We start from the raw sequence: 22,393 nt of genomic DNA, 5'->3' as shown, positions 1-22,393 counted from the left end.
ATGTCAATGTGTCATTGAAATATCAGAATTTGAGTGACTCCGATTCTGGGTCAAATTATGATATATCAAGAAGTTTTTCATATGCTGTAATCTGACTTTATAGATAATAGAGACAACACAATTCTGTTTTCATTTTAAAGAATTTTATTGATATATATATATACATCTGCACTAGATACATTAACAACAACTGTACCATCACTAGATGTTAAGGAAAAAAGAGAAATTGAAGGACAAAGTGAGCACATTTCAGTGACTGACTTAAATGACTGACTGACTGACTGACTGACTCTTCACAAGGCAAAAAAGAAGGCAGACATGAAGCGTCGTTTTTTTCTGAAGGAAACCACGATGGTTCCTATAGTATATGCTACTGTCCTTTCAATACACGTGTGTGATTTGACAGTAATAATATTAATAACAATAGCAATAATAATATGAACAATAAATAGGACAAAATAAGGATGCATGGAAAAACAAACTCTGTAACAATTTCATAGGAAAAAACTCTAGGAGTTTCTCTATTGAACTGAACTACTAAACATGCTGACCTTTTTTTAAAAATATCACATATATGTACAAAGGAACGGCTCTTTAAGGGTTCAAATAGCATTAAATTAAATATCCACTGTACCACAAAAACTTTATCATCTCTTAGATGACTTGTCAAATGTGGAAAAAAGTAAAAAGAAATCAAATAAAAGATACACACAAATAGATAATTTGTATCTAAATACAATAAATAACATATACTTTTTTTCAAAATGCCTCTGACACAAAATACATATAAATTAAAGTGGAGCTGGTAACATTTGTAATGATATGCTTGCCACTAAGCTGCGATACAATCACTATGTTCAATTATTAAGCACACAGACTTGGGACAGAAATGTACTTTTTTGATAGTTTGATTTGTTTTTTTGTCTATCTATTATTTTTTTTTAACTATCAGTCAGCCTGGGGCTTTTGTTATTTGACAAATGACAAGATAATAACCTTTCTTACAATGATGTCTTGGACATCTGCTAGCAATTTCAATGTGGCCAACAAAGACTTTTTTCTTTTGATGACACAAATTGATTGAAAATATATCTTTGTTTTTCAATTTAATGATTATTAATTGATATTACAGATGAAAAAATGTATTTATGACCACTGAAATCAGCCTTGGGCTGATGATTATTATTTTCTTAATTAATCTTAAAAAACTAGTACTTTTTAAATGGAATTGAAAATGATGAATCGATTTGTAATCTTATGGCACAAGAGAAAGTTATGGCACTACTACAATGAGACAAGATACCAGTAATAATACAATGATGGCAGTTGTATCTTTCCAAAATACACGAAAAAAGCAAGAAAAAACACACAACAGGCAGTGAATAAAGTACTGGAGTATTTAAAAACCAGATTTTGCCAACACTGACTTGTGTAACCTAGAACCTACATGCTACGTAAAGATAGTGCTCTGGCAGACAGCAGAGGTTCCAAGCTACTCTTGGCACTAGGTATCTAAAAGTTAAAAGATCAGTTACAATGTGTAGAAAATTACACACTGACACCAATCTTCTGACACCTTTTCTTTTCTTTAAATAACTGAAAAATAATGTTCAGCTTTCAACTTCAAGAAACTGCTCCTTTAACTTGAACTACTATTTTTATCACTTGCCGTCATCACCATATATATTATTGCAAGACAATTACAAGAACTTTTGAGCAGAATCTGTTTTCTTCACAACTAGTTGAATAACAAGTTTCCCATCTGGAATCCTCAACTACAAACATCAAGAGACTGAAATAGTATTAGTCTATACACACTACACACCACATCACTGACATTTATTCCTCTATAAATTTTTTGACTAAAACTGGTTGGAAAGAAACTAAGTTGATTAACAGTAACATGACAAATCACTCTAAAGTGTAGTATTTCGATTTTGTACATGATAAAAGGAATGAAGAAGGAAAAAGGGTATTAAACTACGCTTTGTAATACACAATACCACATGATTCTAGTAAACATACTGAGGTACAAAGTGTAAAAAAAGGGGAAAAAAGGCAAAGTATTACACGAGACAAGAAACTCTGACAAGTAAATGCATGCCTATATGTGGAGACCCGAAGTGTCATGGTTTGAAAAACCTTTTAATTACACAAACTTGACAAAACACTGACGAACTTGAAGTTCTGAGTCACAGAGAGTACAATAGTAATACTTGGCAAGAACTGACTGTAGGAGTTCAAGGCAAGAAGAAATGTGTGGAAATATCATTTCAAATGACATTTTAGTACTTTAAATTGCTTGGCAAGTTATTAACTACTCTACGAATGAATGAATGAATGAATGAATGAATGTACAGGTTAATTGTCCAGCTAGGCTGTGAATTTACATTGCTATGCAATAAGGATGGTATAGATTTTTTCTGCAAGATCACAGACAGAACTGTAGTTCTGAATGCCACTAAACACAAGACGGATAAAAATTGGTGATTATTGCACAGTACACTGGCTTGCAAGGTGCTGTCTGACAGCCTTGGAAATCAGCAAATTTTGATAAATATATTGTAATCTAGTAGTGTCTTAAAGTAAGCTTGAATAAACTTATGTCTCTACAATCGTGAACATGTAAAAATAACAAAAACAACAACACAATAAACTCTGCACTTCCAATACAATATTGCACATAATACAATACCATTATCAAAGTTAACTTAAACCGAATTTCACTCTGTGAATTTCGAGTCATAGGAATTTGGCAAGGAACATTGACATGAAAATTCTCCTGGAGGACAAAATGTACCTAGAAATACGGAGACGACAATGTATTGAATATGACTTCTGAATTAACGTTGATCATACAGCACTCAATAAGATGGCACTTTTGAAGTGCTACTTAAACATTGAACTTTATTACAAATGAATTAGTACCTTGTAGGTGTCCAACAATAAAAAGATGTCCTTTTATTATTTCAGAACTCTGTGAGTTTATTAAAGGTGATAGAGAGATATATAAATATAATAATAAAGAATTTGGAATGAAAAATGAATGAATGATAAAAGATTTCTTTTTCACAAATGAATGCTCCATCATAAGAAGGAAATGCAAAACTTTGATTTTTTTTTTGATTTTCAATCGTTTGATTGTGACCAAACTCATGGACCTTTTGTTTTGATGCGAAACCAAGAAGTTGGAATGTGCCTTTACAAATTGCAAAGTGACTTGGATTTATGCACTTCCTTCTGTGATGTCTGCTAAGGTGTTGGTACTGTTTGCATTATTTGTATTTGTGGTAGGTTTGGGACCGCCACCCCAGTGCCATTTCTTCATGTGTTTTTCCAATGTACTATACACAGAGAATGGCATGCTACACACCTCACATCTGAACACCTCTTTGGCACCTTTGCCATGAGTTTTCATGTGGCGGGTCAGCTTGCTGCTCTGTGCACAGGCGTAGCTACATAATTCACACTTATATGGTTTTTCTCCAGTGTGGCTACGTCGGTGCACTGTCAGGTTACTGCAGTTCTTAAAGATTTTACCACAAAATTCACAGGTGTCACTCTTCTTGTCTCCTCCCCCTTTTGGAGATTTGGCCCTGTTACTTGTTTCTGACTTCACTGGGCTGTCATCAGAATCAGGCCTGCTGAGAGGAAACACATTGGAGCCTCCATTGGCAGTGGAACATTCAGATGTTGCTGGTGAGTTGACAAAGAGATCTTTGGTAGAACCACCACTTGTATCAGCTGGCAGCCATGAAGTATACATACCATCCACACTTGAAGGTGGTGGTGGTGTAGATGATGGCTCTACTTTGATTTTCTTCACAAATGGTTCCCCTTCCATGCTTCCATTGGTATTCTCAGATGCAAACATGAGATCTTTGGAGTTGATGCTGTTGGTATCTGAAGCATCGACAGCATTCATTTCAGCCTTTCCGACTTCTGTATCAGTCTCCATATCTTCAGTTTCTGTGTCAGCTTTAGAAGCTGTATCGCCATCAATATCTTTACTACCTGATGCAGAGCTTTCAGCTATAGCTTGTTGGTAAGCTTCATTGTATGCCTGAATTTCATTTAGCCCACTATTCTCCATCACTTCACTCAACAGAGAGTGATTGTTATGGTTACTACCATTACCACTGTTGACATCTGAATTTCTTCTTGTACCGTTGCGACTTGATCGGGATCCTGAAAGATCAATTGCTCCAGAATTATCTGTTAGGTCTTCAAGGTCTTCAGCTACAGGAGAATGGATTGATACAGATGCTTGCTTGCTGTCGTTAATGTACTGATCAACTACTGACTTGAGTACTGAACTGGCGCTTGGTACATCTACAGCAGCTCCTGTGGGTGATGCATCTTCATTAGGTGATAGGGTACCAGGTGTTAAAGATGAACGGGGACTATTGTTCTTATTGAAATGGGTTTTCATATGTCTCTTGAGTTTACTGGCTTGTGAGCATGCATGATCACAAAGTTGGCACTTGTAAGGTTTTTCCCCAGTATGGGAACGTCTGTGGACTATTAGGTTGCTTTGAAACTTGAATGTTTTGCCACAAAACTCGCACGACTTTATTTTATTTGATGGGGTCGCTGCTTTCATCGGTGTGAAATTGAATAGCCTGTGGTGCATACTAGATTTTCTCTTTGATGGAGACAGTGGTGGGCTAGTTGGGCTTGTGGTTCCTGCTAACTGTCTCAGTCTTTGTGAATAAAAGTCAAGACTTGGTTCAATGCCGACAGATTGCGGTCCATTTCCTGATGTCTGTGAAGCAGATGAAGTTGGTGGAGCAGGTTGTGGTGGTGATACAACAGGAACCGATGGTATTGAAAGTTGTGTTGGCGGTTGTGGTGGTGGTGGCGGCGGCGGCGGTGGTGGTGGTGGCGGTGGTGGGGGAGGTGGAGGTGGAGGCGGTGGTGGCTGCTGCAGTGGTGGTGGCGGCGGTGGTGGTGGAGCTGAAATGATAGGTCTTCTGTCAAACATTTCTGGTATGCCAAAATGTTCACCCATTCTTTCCATTGGTCTCTCCATGCGTATTCTTTCCATATGTATTGCATCTCTCAATATTTCAGAATTATGATGAGCATGACGATGAAATATTGTTGGCTCATGGCTAGTTATAATACTTGGCTCACTCATGGGTGGCCTCAGAAACAAAGCAAATGGGTTGTTCTCTATTGGAGGCACTGGTGGACGAATGGGACTTGTCTCAATGGTTAGCTGATGATGACTTTCCATGGGCAGACCTGGACTTGGGGTATGTTGAGATGTTGGTGGCAGAGGAGGAAGAGGAGGCAGTGTTGGTATTTGCAGTTGTTGATGTTGATGTTGATGTTGCTGCTGTAGGTGCAGTTGTTGATGTTGTTGCAGATGTCGCTGCTGCTGCTGCTGCTGCTGTTGTTGTTCTTGATGGTGATGTGGTGACAGTAGCTCAAGTTGTGGAGGTTGTTCCAGATGCAGGCTCGGGGGAGTCTCACTGGCAAGATTCATGTTGTTGTCAAGATAGATCTTCATACCATGTACATTTTGTGCATGTTGTAAAACAAACCATGCACTGCTAAACTCCTCTTTGCACTGTGTACACGTGTAGTTACTTGGTTCTGATGATGCTGATTCTGCAAACATTAAAAAGAAAGATTCCTGTATGAGTTTATTTTCATCCATAGGCTATTTTCACTACTTCAAACAACTAGGAAAATGAAATTACCACAGTTAGAAGTAATTGAAAACATTTCAGAGGAACTAAATTCATTACACATTTCATTTGATTAATTTTCCATACTGTGTAATAATGATACAAATAAAATTCTATTTCTAAACACAAATCAAGTTATACAATTTTTATTTCTTTATATATTTTTTAGTTTTGTTCAGGTAAAGGTGTATATGAATTGTAATACCATGTAAAAACTTCTTTTCTATCAAACATATTTTTAATATTCAATGTGCTCTTTAAAATTTGCTTGACCACCGCTAAGTACCCCATTTCAATCATTCATCAAAAGAACTGCTCTGCCCTTCTCCCAACATCTATTTTTCTCATACCTACCCTCCCTCAATGCTAACAGCACCCTGTTTAAAGCTGGCACTATGCCAGCCAACAAAACCAAGAGTGGTATCAAATGTTAGCAAGCATAATACAGTAAGATTTGAGATAAAATATTTCACTTTTGATTGATAATATTTAGCTAAACCACCTCCTTTATTCATAATCAATTGATCAACAACTACCGCAAGGAAAGTAAAACTCAAAGTGCCGCCAGATATGGAAAAAAAAACGATTCCCTAATCCACTGTGTGTGGAGTTCTGTTAGCGTTTGCAGAGAACAGGCACCTCATCAATTATCAGTATAATTTGTGCTCATCATAAGATATTCACATACTTATCTAATTTTTCTCTCGCTTTAATTCATGGCCATCTATTTTGTGAACTTGTCAAATAACTGTTTATTTTGCATTTATGAAGAATTTTTCCATGTGCCATCCTGTAAGTTGAATTATGCAAACCACTTGGATTGAGTATGAAATCATGACGACTATACAATAAAATGTAGTTATCTCTTTTCATATCAACTCATTCAAACACTAGTTGATGAAAGAAGAAAACTAGAGAGAGAGCACACGTCTTAAGTTCATTTCACTCATTTACACCGTATGACATGTTTCATACCAGTTAAAAATTGACTTTTTCATTGCACATTGATAGCATTCAAATTTTCTACAAATGTTTGTACTCAGTATTACATCATCATGCATTAGTTTGATTTCACAAGAGTACTGAAGATGTAGACTTAACCATCAGCATACCCCCTAGGATTTCTTAACATTAAGCAGAATAAATAAATACATATTTATTTACTCTAAAATAATGATGTGACAACTTATGTTGTCGTCACAGTAGGGCAAACTGATAACAGGTTAAGTTTGGATGGATGGATGTGTACATGGATTATTTATCAAGTTCAACAGTACTTTAGTCCAAAACTGGACTTTATATAATTTAAACATTTTAGATTAAGTATTTGAGCTGGTATAGAAGGTACATTTTGAACATTGCTATTTAGAGTTTTTGGATGATGTTCACAATATTTGTTTGAACTTGATGAAAAGGACAATTGACATGTCCATAACATATCTCATTGTGAAAACAGAAAACAGGTTGTATTCTATACTGGGTCATGATGTGTTGGGACAGGATTCAGTAAATTATGAGTGAACTACACCTATACACGATGTCTTATTTCAACAGTGTTTAAACCAGGCAGTCTGTTCTACTAATATAGATGTATTATTAATGAAGTTCTGTGACATCAACGATGTAAATAATAATTTTCACTGTAAGAGATTACACATTGTAATCTTCACACTATGTGATATATTAAAATAAAACATACTATTCTTAATTCTCTGCTTTATTTATTAGCTGCCTCATTACATGTATACTACCTACAGCATAAATAATTCATCTTATGCTTCTGTTAACAAGAACACTAGATGAGCAGAAGTATACTAAATGGTTGGTTATTTAAACTGTGGCACCCTCTGAGTGTACTAAATGGTAACACACTTGTACAAGGTTTATGTAAGTACCAGTACATTAAAAGATAAACAAATGAACCAAAGAATGTATGACTATCTATCAAAGCTTTGACTAATTGTTGACGGTAATGACTAATGAGACAGAGTCAAAATTTGGAACACAGATGTTTTTGACATGCTTTTTTATTACTTTGGGATAAGATACTGTTCTCGCCGAAATCATCATTAATACGTAAGTGGTGACTGATAACATTATGGTGCAGGATAGACAGTTTGCTTGGTCAATCTGAACAGTGCATTACTGAAAAAGTATATAACACTAATTTATTGCAGGAATGTGTTGTCTTTTTCAATGCCCAGGAAGCCAATATGAATATTCAACTAAAAAAATCATGGTATTAGAAATTCTGAGAACTCTACACATTGATATCACTAGCTGCAACTACACTCATCAAAATACATTTGCAATATACACACCATTGTGCACACCACACCCATCATGACACAAAGCAATTCATATTTTTATCTCTGAAAAATTTCAAAGGCATTATCACAGTAGCACAACAATTTATTTTGCTACATTATGGCATTATTCAATTAGTTGCTATAGTTGTTGTCATGGTTGCTGTGGAATAATCATAAAAAAATGTTCGTTCTAGGAATACTAAATAGTGGGATAACATGTTCCAGCAGATTTGTAGTGTTTCGGCCTTTTGAAAGTCATTTTGCACAAAATTGATCAAATCATCTTGCTTTGAATAGTTTTCATCTAGACAGCTCACAAAAGTTACTGTCAAGTATCACTTATATTAAATGGAAAGATTTGGATCAAAATTTACATTTTTTTCAAATTGCAAGTATCTGGCACGGAATATATTTTCATATTGTCCCCTCTTTACACCAAACATGGGCTGATCTACTGCAATTCTTTTTGACCAAAATCACTTTTTTGTTAGCCTGAATTTAATACCTTGAATAATATTCCCAAAACTGTAAACCCAAAGTAGCATAAAATCAAAATAATATATAATTTGCCATCAAATCAAAATAATATATAATTTGCCGAGTGATCTCTTTTTCATTTCAAGTCATCGAGTCCATAAACTGATAAGATACATCCAGGTACCTTCCCATGCCTATAGAACCCTTGACATTTTCAGTAGTGTTATTGTGTTAAAAATTCCGTGATTTCTAGAAGAGGTTTCTTGTCAGATCTGCTTTACTTCCTAATGAATGGCCATATCATGTAGCCATAGACTTCTGAGAAGGTGACCAATGTATCAATGATGTTATCAAATGAAAATATGTATCACTTGCTGATATATTTGATTACCATGTTTCAGATTCCAAGTGTTGTCTATATTATCCTGTCCATATCATCCTGTCCAAACTATGTTTTGTTACCTTAAAGTTCAAACAATGTTCAGTAACTGTATAGGATATATGTACAACAACATAGTAAAGCTATAAAGAAATACAGACTTCATTAAAATATGTTTAAACTTAATAATGAACACTTCATTAATATGAATCCCCTATGGAAAAGGAGCGATCAGAGATGGGGGGAAATCAGATAATATGTTGACCTGTTCCTATGGTTACATTTGGCAGGGATTCTTGTAAAAGTTTTAAAAACAATTTGCAATTGTCACTCGCAGGAAACTTCTTACATTATTTTCATTTTTTGTATGCTGCAACATAAAACTGACATTCTTTAAGCTCATACTAAATGAAAGAGAAATGCCATAGTATACCTTGCAAAAGGTCAAACTATATGTCTGTTGACGATTCACTTTAAAAAAGGTGTCAACAAAACAAGTTGAGATATTACTTTCTTTTCGTATTTGTAACAATGATCCATCTGGTGTAATAGTAGTTTTTGATTTCCATTGTGCCTTGGCCTGTCCCCACATGTCTTTTATATTAGCATTGGAATGATAAACATCAAAGGGTTGCATTTGAGCAAACCACTCCTCAAAAATAGGTCTTAATGTCCACAGATTTAATGTTATTCTTTTTGCAGGGTCACCATCTGATTTTTCCTATCCACTATGATAATACCTTTTATCTATCTTGTATGTACAGTTCACTGGGTCCTGGCATTTATTGTAATCTTTACAAATTATGTGTACCACTTTTGCCATAATGTTACAGTCACTGTGTACTAATGTCTGATTGTATTCTTTGCAAGGGCAGGAGAATGGTTTTAATGGTTCGGTGTTTATTGTAAGGTCTAAGAGTGAAAGAAAGGTAAAAATCTGGTAGCATTTACATGGTTTGGACAGGATGGCAGCACAATACTTCTGGGTAACTCAGATGGTTCTATAATTTGTTGTACAATGCTTTTCAAAAACTGTTTAAAGCCACCATATTGTACATGCTATACAGTCTTGATAGTACCAGTAGATTAATGTAGAAAGATACATACATGGTTTCTATACTTTTAATATCTGAATATACATGTATGCAGTGATTAAAACATACCACCAAATTACATGATACTGAAATGTTGAAATGGTCCAATGTTATAGTTATTTAGAATTGCAATCATATACATTGAATTGATTTATAATATGCAAGCACTAAATAATTGTAAACATGCAGTTATTTGGTGTTTTGGCTTCATCTTTCTTCATAACCATTAAAATACAATGACTAAGAGTAAGTCATGTTTTCACAAAACTGTGGCTGAGTAACGTCCTTGCTATTCAAATCTTTTTCTTCATTGATTTAAATGATGGAGTCTCTAATTTTCCTTCTCAATAGGATAAAAAAAACAACATCCATGGATCAATAATTTGCACAGGTCAACTCTTTAGACACACCTTAATATATGCATTAAAGGTTATTTTTAACACTTGTTTCTTTTCACAGTACTGCTTCACAATAGAGTATTTCATGTATCAACTGGTTTCATGCTGTGTATGTATCACAGTGGGCATTCATCTGCATCACTGCAACTGTTGTAGGTAACAGTCTATCACTCAGGGCATGCTTTGTGGAGAAGGCATATTTACTGAGCATGATACAGACAACTGTGTCATGGCAAGCATCTTCAAGAAGGTGCTTTCATCACAGTTGCAGGCAACAGTGAATCAGGACAGGATTTGACAAGATGGCATACAACCATTATCATACAGAATACCCTATATCGGCATTATATGACAAGAAGGTGTACCACCATTATCAAATATGACAGCATATCAGAGAATGATTTGACAAGATGGCATACAACCATTATCATACAGAATACCCTATATCGGCATGATTTGACAAGAAGGTGTACCACAATTATCAAATACAACAGCATGTCAGAGAATGATTTGACAAAAAGGTGTACAACCATTATCACAGTCAACAGCATATCAGGACATGATTTGACAAGGCATACCACCATCGCCATAGGTGACAGTGTATCATTACAAGCTCAGAGGCATAATGAGCATGTTAACCCTTTTCTTATTCTTCAGGTCAAAGGTCAATATAGTACCAAAGGATACATTCACAAGTCAAGCACTATTGAAAAATAGTTTAAATGTGATTAAGTCTCCATTCTAGTCCACCATATATTAAGTTGTCAAGCTCCAGCACAATGATATCTCAAAACAGATTTTCCTGCCTTCACCACTGGCCATGTTTGACCTAATGAGAGTGCTGAATTTACATACAGGACTTCCTCTGATACATAATCACTATGGTTGAATATGAACTTTAGGGTACATGTACTCACTATAACTAGATGGTTCTAGCCTCAATTGAATGCCCTCTTTTGACAATCACTGCAAATATTCTTTCAGTAAACAAATACAAGCTAAACAATATATTAAAAAATTTATGAAGACTTTTTCTAGATTTCAAAACAGTATCTAAAATTCTCATACACAAAAGTAAAAAAAAAAATTTGCAGTCAGTCATGCATTTATATTAGTATAGTATGTATACATTTTGTTCAAATCTAATCAATACTAACTATCACCTCATACAATTTTTTTCCAAATTTCAAATCAATTAAGCCAGCCATTTTGAATACTGATGGAATATATAGCACCCACAGGCAGGCCGGCAGGCAGGCAGACAGAACCAAAACATTAGTATCCCTATCTTGGCCATGGAAGCTAGCAGTTATATATGTCAGTAACCCAACCAGTTTCTGGTGTACAACTTGCCAAATCCATCTTGTATGACACAACATTGTAGCCAAACACACCTAATGATTTGTCTTGCAATTGCAGACAAATTCACACACATTCTTTTCTCCTACCATTTATTACTGCTGCTTGAACCCTATGGTTTTATGACAAATCAAATATGGCTGCTGTTGAAATAGTGGAACACAGGAAGAGTTAGTGTAGACTGCTTTATGGCAATGTCATGTAGGAGTTTGATTAAGTCTGTCTGAATTTGAGTCTTAAAATTTGTATTGATTCACTGATTGGTGTGGGATGGTTATATTTACCCTATGGCTATTTAGTCATCTACAAGACTACAATGATGTCTTGTCACAATGTGATCACACCTAAAACTTAAAAGGAATATTAAAATTGTAGCCTTCAAATTTCACTACAAAACTTGATTTAATAGTCAGTCTTATATATTAAATACTATTCAAACAAAAATACACAAAATACACAGTTGCTGGCCTTGTAGTATTTTAAAATGAACAACTAGTTAGAAAGTGAAAGAGATATATTGCATGAATACTGAGATATAAATTTGACCTGTTTACACGCAAGTCTGACATGTTATTTTTTTAACCTATATTTTCATCCATATTAAACCTATAGGTATTTGGTGCATGTCAGGAGATAATTCAAATTAATTGACATACATGTGTAGACAGATGTATACACAATTCAGGGTTATTGTGAGGCAAGGTACTAGTACACTGACAGGTGGAACATTCTTTATTTTTCACCAAATAGAATTGTGCATATCTTTCATTTACATAAAAACACACAACAGATCGAAGAAAGAGTCATTACATATGTTCAAAGTTGGTAGCATATAGCATAATATGTAGTAATAAATTACTGGTTATGAATAATAGAAAGAAATGTGATGTTTCCTTGGCATTGCAGGTTGTATTTTGATGGAACTCAATGTATCGAGGGACTATAGACAGACTATAAAATAGTATTTATGAGCTAGACTAGAAGTTGAATAACTAAACAATGCTGGAAGGTTTCACATGTAATGAGTACAACAGAATGAGTCAGTGAGGACAACGTAACTTGTCAGTCTGACTGTATTTGACGGCACATAAACAACTCTATTTCTGTTGGCTTTAGGGTTATCAGACTTTATAGCATATATAAAACATTATATAGTGCCAAAATCATGGTGTATTAAGGTTCCCTGCCAAGGACGTCATTATCATTAAATTTGAATACCAGAACAGATCTCATTAAATGTAATTTACACAGGTTACGAGTAACTGCTTCAACTCTTGTCACATGGCAGCAGGGATCAGGGACTGTTCAAACCTAGTCGATCAGATAAGTGATATAGGTAAAAACGTAATTGAAATTTCCATTTTGATTAAACACCCTTGCAATTTGACAAAAACAGCACAACAAAATTCATATCAATATATCAATAGCTCAGATATAACGATTTGAAAATTGTATTTCTACTGTGATACTGAAAAACAACAACATCAACACCAAATATTACAAAGTAGGAAATTCCTAATTTTGGGTTCACAACAACTTACTAGATGTAGCTCTTATCACTTGGGTCTTACCATGTATAGAGTACATTTTTGTACACTGCACAATCCAGAGGTTACCAGCTCTATCTTCACACATATATCATTATCAGTATGACTGTGTAGTGGGCTTTATTATTTGTCTTCAAGTTAGTCACAGGTAATTACAAGAAACGGATCAAATCCTTACTTTGATATCAAATGACATATATCCCCTATTCACTCTTGGAAATGCAAAAAAAATTGTGACAAATCAGATTTGCATCAGTTTGTAATGAGACAGTATGTGCAAAAAACTGAACCAGTAAAGTTGTATATATGCAAATTAGCTAACAAACCTATGCAATATCAATTTAGAATTCAAACATCGATCATGCAAATTAGAAAATAACAGAACCCCTCAAAATATTTTAAATTGTTGTATATATGCAAATTAACAAATAAACCTATGCAATATCAATTACAATTCAAATACTGATTATGCAAATTAGCAAAGGCTCAAAATATTTAACTTGTATATGCAAATTACAACTAGCAGAAAGGCTCAAAATATAAACAAGATGTATGTGCAAATTAGCAAATAAATCTATCATAATTACAAGTCAAATATTTAATATATCATAATCTTATATTCAAATTAGTAACAGAAATCCTTAAATTATTTAACCCAATATCGTTGTATATATGCACATTAGCAATTAAACCTATACAATATCAATTACAATACAAATATCAAATAGACATTATCAGCAAACAGTTGAAAAATCCCTGACATTTTAAATATATGTATCCTCTGCAAACTTGCTATTGCTGTTTGAATAATGAATTGCAATTACAACATCACAAATGAAAATTAGTTATTTACCAATAAAAAAAAATTGAGGAAATTTCAAATCTGTCATCCTTTGTAAAGTTACAATTAAGTCAGCTGGACAATAAAAATCATTTTTTGATATAATTCAAATACTACAGTAATGGTAATTTTGTCCTGAGAAGGATAAATGATCTATTGTGCAGTATCAGCTGGGGGAAATAATAGAAGGAATTTCAGACAACTCTTCTTGTAGGATTACAAAAGTAAAGTACCTTCTTACTCCACCTATCACCTTGCTCATTGAAAAGATTACCTTTCACAATGGATATACTCCGCTTTGATATAATTATCTGAGTACTCATCATTTGTGAGAGATATGTTATCATTGTCAATTATTGGGACTGTTCATGTTATCACAGTTGGTTTAGGGTATTATAAAAACACTTTAGCATATGTTTAAATTTGGGTAATATTTTGCATGTTAAAATTTACTTGTAATTATGCACTAAAATCTTTTTATGAGTATATCTTAAAGTGTTTACTGTTTCGGCATGTCCAGAATGATTTTACAATTCTGCTGTTTTGAAAACAATTAAATTGCTACTTTTTATTTTTTCTTGTCGAAAACTTAAATGTTTCCATCTATTGGGAAATGATATGATGTAGATTGTAGATGCATGGGTTTTAGCTGTAGACAGACAACAATAAATTTACAAGTAGACACGTTACATGTACATGTCTTTGTTTGAAGCTTATGACCTGCCGATATGTCTGTAGAATTAAAAAGAAGTATGAAAGTGATAATTGAAAATATCAGTATATAGTATTGTCATAAACATATGTTTTGTTTCCTATTTGACACAAAAAAAGTCAGACTTTTGTGGTATTATTTACCATAAATGTGCAAATAATCCCTGATACTTCCAGTTTCACCTGTGGACAGGGTGGCTATACATTGAGTGAATGGACAGGATACAATAACATTATCCATGAGTCTTAGTTTGCGTTGTTCTGTATACAATATACAGTGTATTTGCTAAGATTTTGGAACCCACAGGCTGATAAAAACACTTTGCAACACAGGTAGAATAAACCCCTGTACCACCCTAACAAAAACACTACGTATATCACAAACTTGAACAGAACTGCAAGTGGTGTGTAAACATTGTGTTTAATATTATCAGTGTTGAATGTTCATGTACTTGGTAGTTATACAATGGGGTTGTGCCTCAATAAATCCTATCAAATATACCTAGATCACATGTTAGGATGAACCAGTACAAGTCTATACAGTAAATAATGATAATATGATTAGCTATCCAAGTCACAGGGTTTAATAGGTGACTATAATATCACCATTGAAACCATTGAAGTTACACCATGGGGATCAATAACAATTGTAACTAGTCTTGACATTCATACTGTATCATCATAAGAGCAGTGTGTTGACAAGTTTGATGCAACTGTTCTTGACATTGACACTGATGATCATGAGAATAAGAGCAGTGTGCTGACAAGTTTGATGTAACTAATCTTGACATTGACACTGTATCATCATAAGAGCAGTGTGTTGACAAGTTTGATGCAACTGTTCTTGACATTGACACTATGATCATGAGATTAAGAGCGATGTGTTCCCAATTGTGACATCACTCTTCTTCTAGACATTGTAACAGTATGATTATTAGAGCAGCTTGTCTCCAAGTGTAATGTCACTCATCTGCAGTGAACAGTACTTCTCCTTATCACTTCATTGTAATGAAATTGGTGTTTAACGTAATAACACTTAACAATGGTTTACTGAATTATAGCTATCTACAAATAACTCCTACAAGTATGTTTATGATTTTAAAAGATTGTACGGTCATGTAAAATAGTCTCAGTTTTGATGTAGTACATTCATTATTAATTCATAAAAGTAATGTTTGGATTTTTAGTACTTTCAGCAATCCATGGTAAAATAAACAGGTACAAATAAATTTCACTTTGACATAGATACATTTATTTTTTTGATAGATTTCTGAAACTTTATTACAATACATAAATGTAGCTGAGTTTTGTGAAATTTTATTTCAAATTTATGCAAGCTGCTGCTTTTAAGTGACACTAATATGTTCCATTGTTGAAAACAATGGCTCAAAATTATCACATCAAATCATACAAAAATTCAGAATTTGCTTGTGACAATATATTTTAAGTTGCGCTGGTATGCTGACATTATCTTCTGTGAAGTTTGGTAAGAGACTAAGAAAGGGTTAATTTGATAATATTAAAATTGTGTCCCATTAAATTACATAGATAATTTTGGAGAGTTACCTGGTACATAACCTTGGGGACTCAAATAGATTTTTATCTACTTACAACCCTTCACAAAAAACTCTATGTAAATTACAGCAATTAGACACAAAATTGTTGTTGACAGCTGTACCAAATTAATCTTGTTCATATTCATTTATAACAATGGAGAAAAGAATTTCAAAGACAAGTTGTTAGTACTTCATATGTAATCCGCTTGCTTAGAGCTATTTGCTGTCATCATGGATTTTTCACATAATACCATTTAATGTCAAAGATTATACGCTACTCAACATTTGATATCAATCGCTGGGTCACAAATGCTTCAACGGTTTAATTATTACTTTTCAAATGTAATTACAAAGTTTCAATTCAAGGAAAATAATGTGAATGGTCATTTTTTCAAAAAACCATGTCCTAGATTCAAGAGAAACATCAGTTTCAACATTATTTATACGATGATGACAGACGACATTTTAGTGGATCTGTTACACAATAGTAACACATTTTTAATCAAGCTAGGGAATGAGGAGCAGGAAAGGGCTCCCTAGGATAAAGATGATATGTACAGTTGAACAGCTGAGTCTCAATACTAAACTGCTTACATTCCTATCATTTGTAAATTCATCCTTTTTATAAATTGATGATTTCGTCATAATATTTTGTAATCCTTGGCTAAATTTTGAAGCCTTTGGTATTTATCGCAAAGCCGACACAAAAGTTTTTACTTGTTCAATGCTATCTGAAATTGAAACGATAAGGCTTCAGAGTCAATTACAATATTGACTGTTCACTCTCATTAGGTTTATTGGGTAAGTGCACTATGAAACAAAACAAATGCAAACATAGCAGAGATTGACAATCAATACAGACATACATCTTATCTAAACTTACAAGTGGTACTGGCACACTGTCTATATTAGTGAGCTGTGTGTAGTAGAATGCAACATTAAGGTTGACAGACCAACAAACCTTTCTTTAGGCATCCAGGTTGTGTTATCAACCAAAGTACATTGGATACATGTAAATGTATCAACTAATTTTATTTGTGCTAAATAAAATTAAAATTATGATGAGAAAGGTACAACAGATATGGTTTCTTTTTGCTTTGTTCATCTGTCAGTGTTCACTTGCCCATTATATAGTTATAAATATATTATAAAGTTGAGATGGAGAACTGGTTTTCTTGTACATATATCTATTCCCTTTATAGTCCACTTTCAATGTTACTTGTAAAGTACTGCTGTATTTTTAACAAGTTTGTAAATGCAAACATATATTTCTGTGAATAAAATATAGGTTGAGTTGTCAGCTAGGCCGTAGATGTGCTATTGCAAGCTGCATGCATAGTTAATGTGAGTATTGGAGATGACACTAAGAGTTCCAGAATGACTAAAAGCTATGAAATACACATTTCACTAGGAGTATACAATGTGAAGATGTACACTTCACAGCTACCTTTGGCAAAGTTATTTCATTTTTTTCCCTTCAAAGAAATGAAATCTTTTTTACATGTGAAAACCTCAAGAGAGATAGTTCCACAGGAAGTAGATTTTAGATACTTTTGAATTAATGTTTTTGTCGACTGACTAATTGAAGGTTATGACAATTAACACTCTGGAGGAGCATGTAAAAATGTGCTAAAAATAGGAGCATATGAAATATTAAAAGAAATGACAGGAGTAATTTGCTGATATTATTTGATTTTCATAATCTCGGGTTCAATAGGTCTTACAAAAAGTATGGTTTCTCCACAGCCAACACTCTACTGCTACCAGCAGTTAAATTTTAAATGCTGTCATGTATTACATTATATATATATTTGAAATCTACAGGGATAAACAATAAACTTCCACTGCCTAGACTACAACACTGTCAAAATTCTGGTATTTAGGGAGAAGTCAACTAGGGACATTAGTCTTACTATGACTTTTGATAGGGAATTTAATAATATAAAATTGTATTTTGTACTACTAGTATTTTGAATGATCCTATGCTTATTTTACCATAGAATCATCAATCCTACACACTGACAGTTTTGAATGACATTGGCATATATTGTTTATTTTTGTCAAATGGATAAACAATCTAAACAAAACACAAGAGTCTGAGATCACTTCCTTGTTTCTATTCTAAGTGTCTATATTGAATATCACTGTACAACAGGCTGGTTGTTGCAACATACTGTAAAAATACCGCCAATGGCGTTGTAGCACAACTGTAGTTTTTAAAAATGTTTATCCATATGCTAGTCAATGCTAACAATAGGTGTTTATTTGCTGAATAACTATCCAGTTGCCTATCCAACCACGTTGCTATCTTTACGATAAATGCTATCATTTGGCTGTTGCTATGGGCATGGTCATGTTGTTAGATATATTTGCATACATTTGTGTATGTTTTTGTTCACTTGTGTATGAATTCCTGATATTGTCTTTGCAATATACGTGATCATTTGGCTGTTGCTTTGGGCGTGGTCTTGTTGCTAGGAAAATTTACATACATTTTTTGAATGTTTATTCAACTGTCTATTAAACCCTGTTGTTATCTTTGTGAAATACACTACCGTTTGGCTGTTGCTATGGGCGTGGTCATGGTTACTAGGGTATTTGCATACATTTTTTGAATGTTTATTCATCTGTCTTTCTATTCCTGTTGTTATCTTTGCAATATACATGATTATTTGGCTGTTGTTATGGGCGTGGTCTTGTTGCTATGCAAATTTGCATACATTTTTTGAATGTTTACTCACTTGCTTACCAGATGATGTTGTTATTTGACCAAAATATACTGCCATTTGGTTGTTGCTAAAGGGCGTGGTCATGGTCGCTAGGGCCAATTTTGTCAAAATGTTTTTAAGAAAATCTGCAGAATAACAGTTTCAGAAACATCTTGCCAAGTTTCAGACTAATTGACCAAGTACTTTTTGAGATATAAGTTTTTGACCAAAAATGAACATTTTTACACCTAATTTGCATATCACTCATGGAATCATGGTATGCTTAATATTTCTTCGTCCATACATCCCTAGATACATTCCCATTAAATTTCAGCCCAATCTGCTCAGTAGTTTTAGAATTATAGATTTTTAACCAAAAAGACACATTTTTAGCCCTAATTTGCATATCACTGATGGAATCATCCCGTCATGAACAAATCTTACTTTACACCCCCTTAATAATGTTCCCACCAAATTTCGCTCCAATCTGCCCAGTAGTTTCTGAGTTTAAGATTTTTGACCAAAAATCACATTTTTTGACCCAAATCACACACCTGTGATGCGATCATTTTGATTTGAACAATTTCCCAACTAGACACCCAAAGTAATGGACCCACCAAATATCGTGGCAATCGGTTCAGCGGTTTTTGACTTTAAGTTGTTTACACACACACACACACACACACATCCACACACACACACACACAGACAGACAGACGCCGGGCGATCCCTATAGCACTACTGAACAAGTTCAGTTGTGCTAAAAATGAAATAATTCATGTAACACATTTCACATTACCTGAACTTTTGTATGTCTTACACACATCTGTGCCAGTTATGTATGTTTCCATGTCTTTTTCAATTAACCCTAATACTATATGACAACTTCTGACATGTTATAGTATTATCTTACATAAAAAATATCACTTACCAGCCCAGTGATTAAACTAGTCACTCACTGTTCCAAATAATGGTTATATAAATATTTCTATAAGCTTCTTTCCTTGTGTTATTATTTTAACTTTTCTGTATAATACATTTACCATGAGGAATAATAACTACCAAAGGAAGAACAGAGATTTGTTGATCTATAGCCTCCTTTTCTTTTTATGTTTAACAATATGTTGAAAACATAAAAAAATATCTTGTTTTCTGAAATATTCATCATCATCATCATCATCATCATCATAGACTTTTGCATGTTTCATGAAAATTATAACACAAAATGTTGATAATTTTGATGAAAGGTACTCTGTTTTCTTATTGTTGTTTATAATGATTCTGTTAATGGTAGTAACATGTTGATATTGTGATTGTACATAGCTCACACATTGGTAAGTTTCAAATGACAAATAAGTGCTGTCACAGGTTTTCACAACATCTGAATTCCAGTATGAATGGGTGAACACCTGACTCACATTGAACTGTCTAGTCACTGCCCACGGTGAAAACTTGACTAATCTATGTAGTGGTGGAAAACATCATATTTACTTCAATTTTGGTCTATTTGCTATTTCTATGGTCAGTGTACATAATCTAATTAGGATCTCATCTAGCCATATAGACTTCTAATTCATTTTGTCTACTCTAATACACGTTTTTATTTGCATCATCACTTAATGTCCTTGGATTGCACATGATGAATTATACAAAGAAGGAAAGCTTTGGAAGAAATGTCCAGAAATGACAATACCAGATATATACATTGTAGTACAATATTAATGACAAGCTACACACACAGTATGTATATTGATATTGATAATACACAGTATGAATATTCTGTTTTCATTCACTAGAAACAGAATATTATAATACAAGTACACCATGTCAAGACAGATTAGTATAAATGATTAATATTTGTAATATATTGTATATCTATAGTATGAATACAAATGTGTTTATTTCATAATGTCCTGGTTTCATCAGAATAAAGAATATACAAGTACCCTGTTACATATGTACACTATAGTTGGACAAATGGAAATCAGTAAATATATGTTGATATTGATGTGTGGTAGAAATATTTTTGGACATCACAATATAGTGGGGGTTTTTTGTGTGTAAATGTTTTAATCAGAAACAAATTATGCACTATATTGATATGGAATAAATAATATTTGTTGACTATTTCACATTAATCTGGTTTCTTCAGCACAATACAGAACATACTGCATTACAAGGACATGTTCACGATAGCTGGGCAAAAGAAGTTTGGTACATATATGCATACTTTTCCCTTCACTACACTCTGGTTTCTTGCTTTTAGAAAACAGACTGACCGACTACATGTACACTTGTGTATGAAGTTCAGTACAGATATTGATAATACTGTATACATGCATGGTATGATTATATTCTGGTTTCTTCATCAGTGTACACTATAGCTAGACACATGCCAGCATAGTATGCAAATACTGTCGTCTTATTGCCATGAGCAACTATCAGGTTTGAGTGATACCATGAAATGAATGAGCTGTAATGAAGCAAACTACACGTACGTGTCTCTGATGCATGTTAATTTCACTCTCATGTCAGAAATAAAGTTAATCACTGTCACGCAGATAACCTATCCAAGTGTTGACGCACAAGGAGTTGTCTGTTTGATGACATGTAATGAAACTACCATTCTTCATTTCTCATTCTTTCATACAACTACACATTATTTTTGGTTGTTTGTAAATGATACAGCTACACTCGCTTCCCTCTGGAGAAACGAATATTACAAATATGGTGACCTATGACCTTTCAAATGCAAGGTACAGTTTTGATCATGGTTCAAAGTGCAAAAACAGGGCCAAACCTCGATTTTTGTTGTGTTATGTTGCAAAATTGACATTTCACAGTTCACATAGCTGTTTCATCACCTTACATTTCATGTATTGGTGGTCCAGCGGTAATGTAATGCATACAATGTATTATGTTCAAACATATGGTACATTATGCTGACTGGACCATGGCTCTACTAGTATAGACCACATTTTTTCAGCTTGTTACTTAGTGTTATATATGATACATCATTTCAACATCTTTTGATAGGTCTGTTATTGATGACAGCACTGCTATTGATTAATGTAATTATTTGACACTCAGAACAAGTACAGGACAGTCATGTGTACACTAACACAGTACGGTGTACATATAGGGATGCTATCCAATCACATTGGTTGACATACAGCATTGACCTACACAAGGAAATTTAATACTCATACATCGACTTCATTCACTTATTAATTATTTTTTCAAACCAACTTAATGTGTATGGCCCATGCCCTCCCTTAGTATTTGAATCTCTTCCTTTCTCGATAAATTTGATATGTA

General features: G+C 33.8%; 1 protein-coding gene across 1 annotated transcript in view; it reads right to left on the bottom strand.

Annotated features, from left to right (window-relative positions):
- Window positions 1–218: 218 nt before the first annotated feature.
- LOC144447450 (BCL11 transcription factor A-like) overlaps window positions 219–22,393 on the bottom strand; it is a 38,144-nt gene continuing 15,969 nt past the window's right edge. The window contains exon 3 of the mRNA XM_078137484.1: window positions 219–5,616. Coding sequence (XP_077993610.1) covers window positions 3,227–5,616 — 2,390 coding nt within the window. The 3' untranslated portion in view covers window positions 219–3,226. The remainder of the gene's footprint in view (window positions 5,617–22,393) is intronic.

Source organism: Glandiceps talaboti, chromosome 2 (assembly GCF_964340395.1).
Source record: "Glandiceps talaboti chromosome 2, keGlaTala1.1, whole genome shotgun sequence".
In the NCBI taxonomy this organism is placed as follows: domain Eukaryota; kingdom Metazoa; phylum Hemichordata; class Enteropneusta; family Spengelidae; genus Glandiceps; species Glandiceps talaboti.
This window is presented reverse-complemented; position numbering and strand designations above follow the sequence as displayed.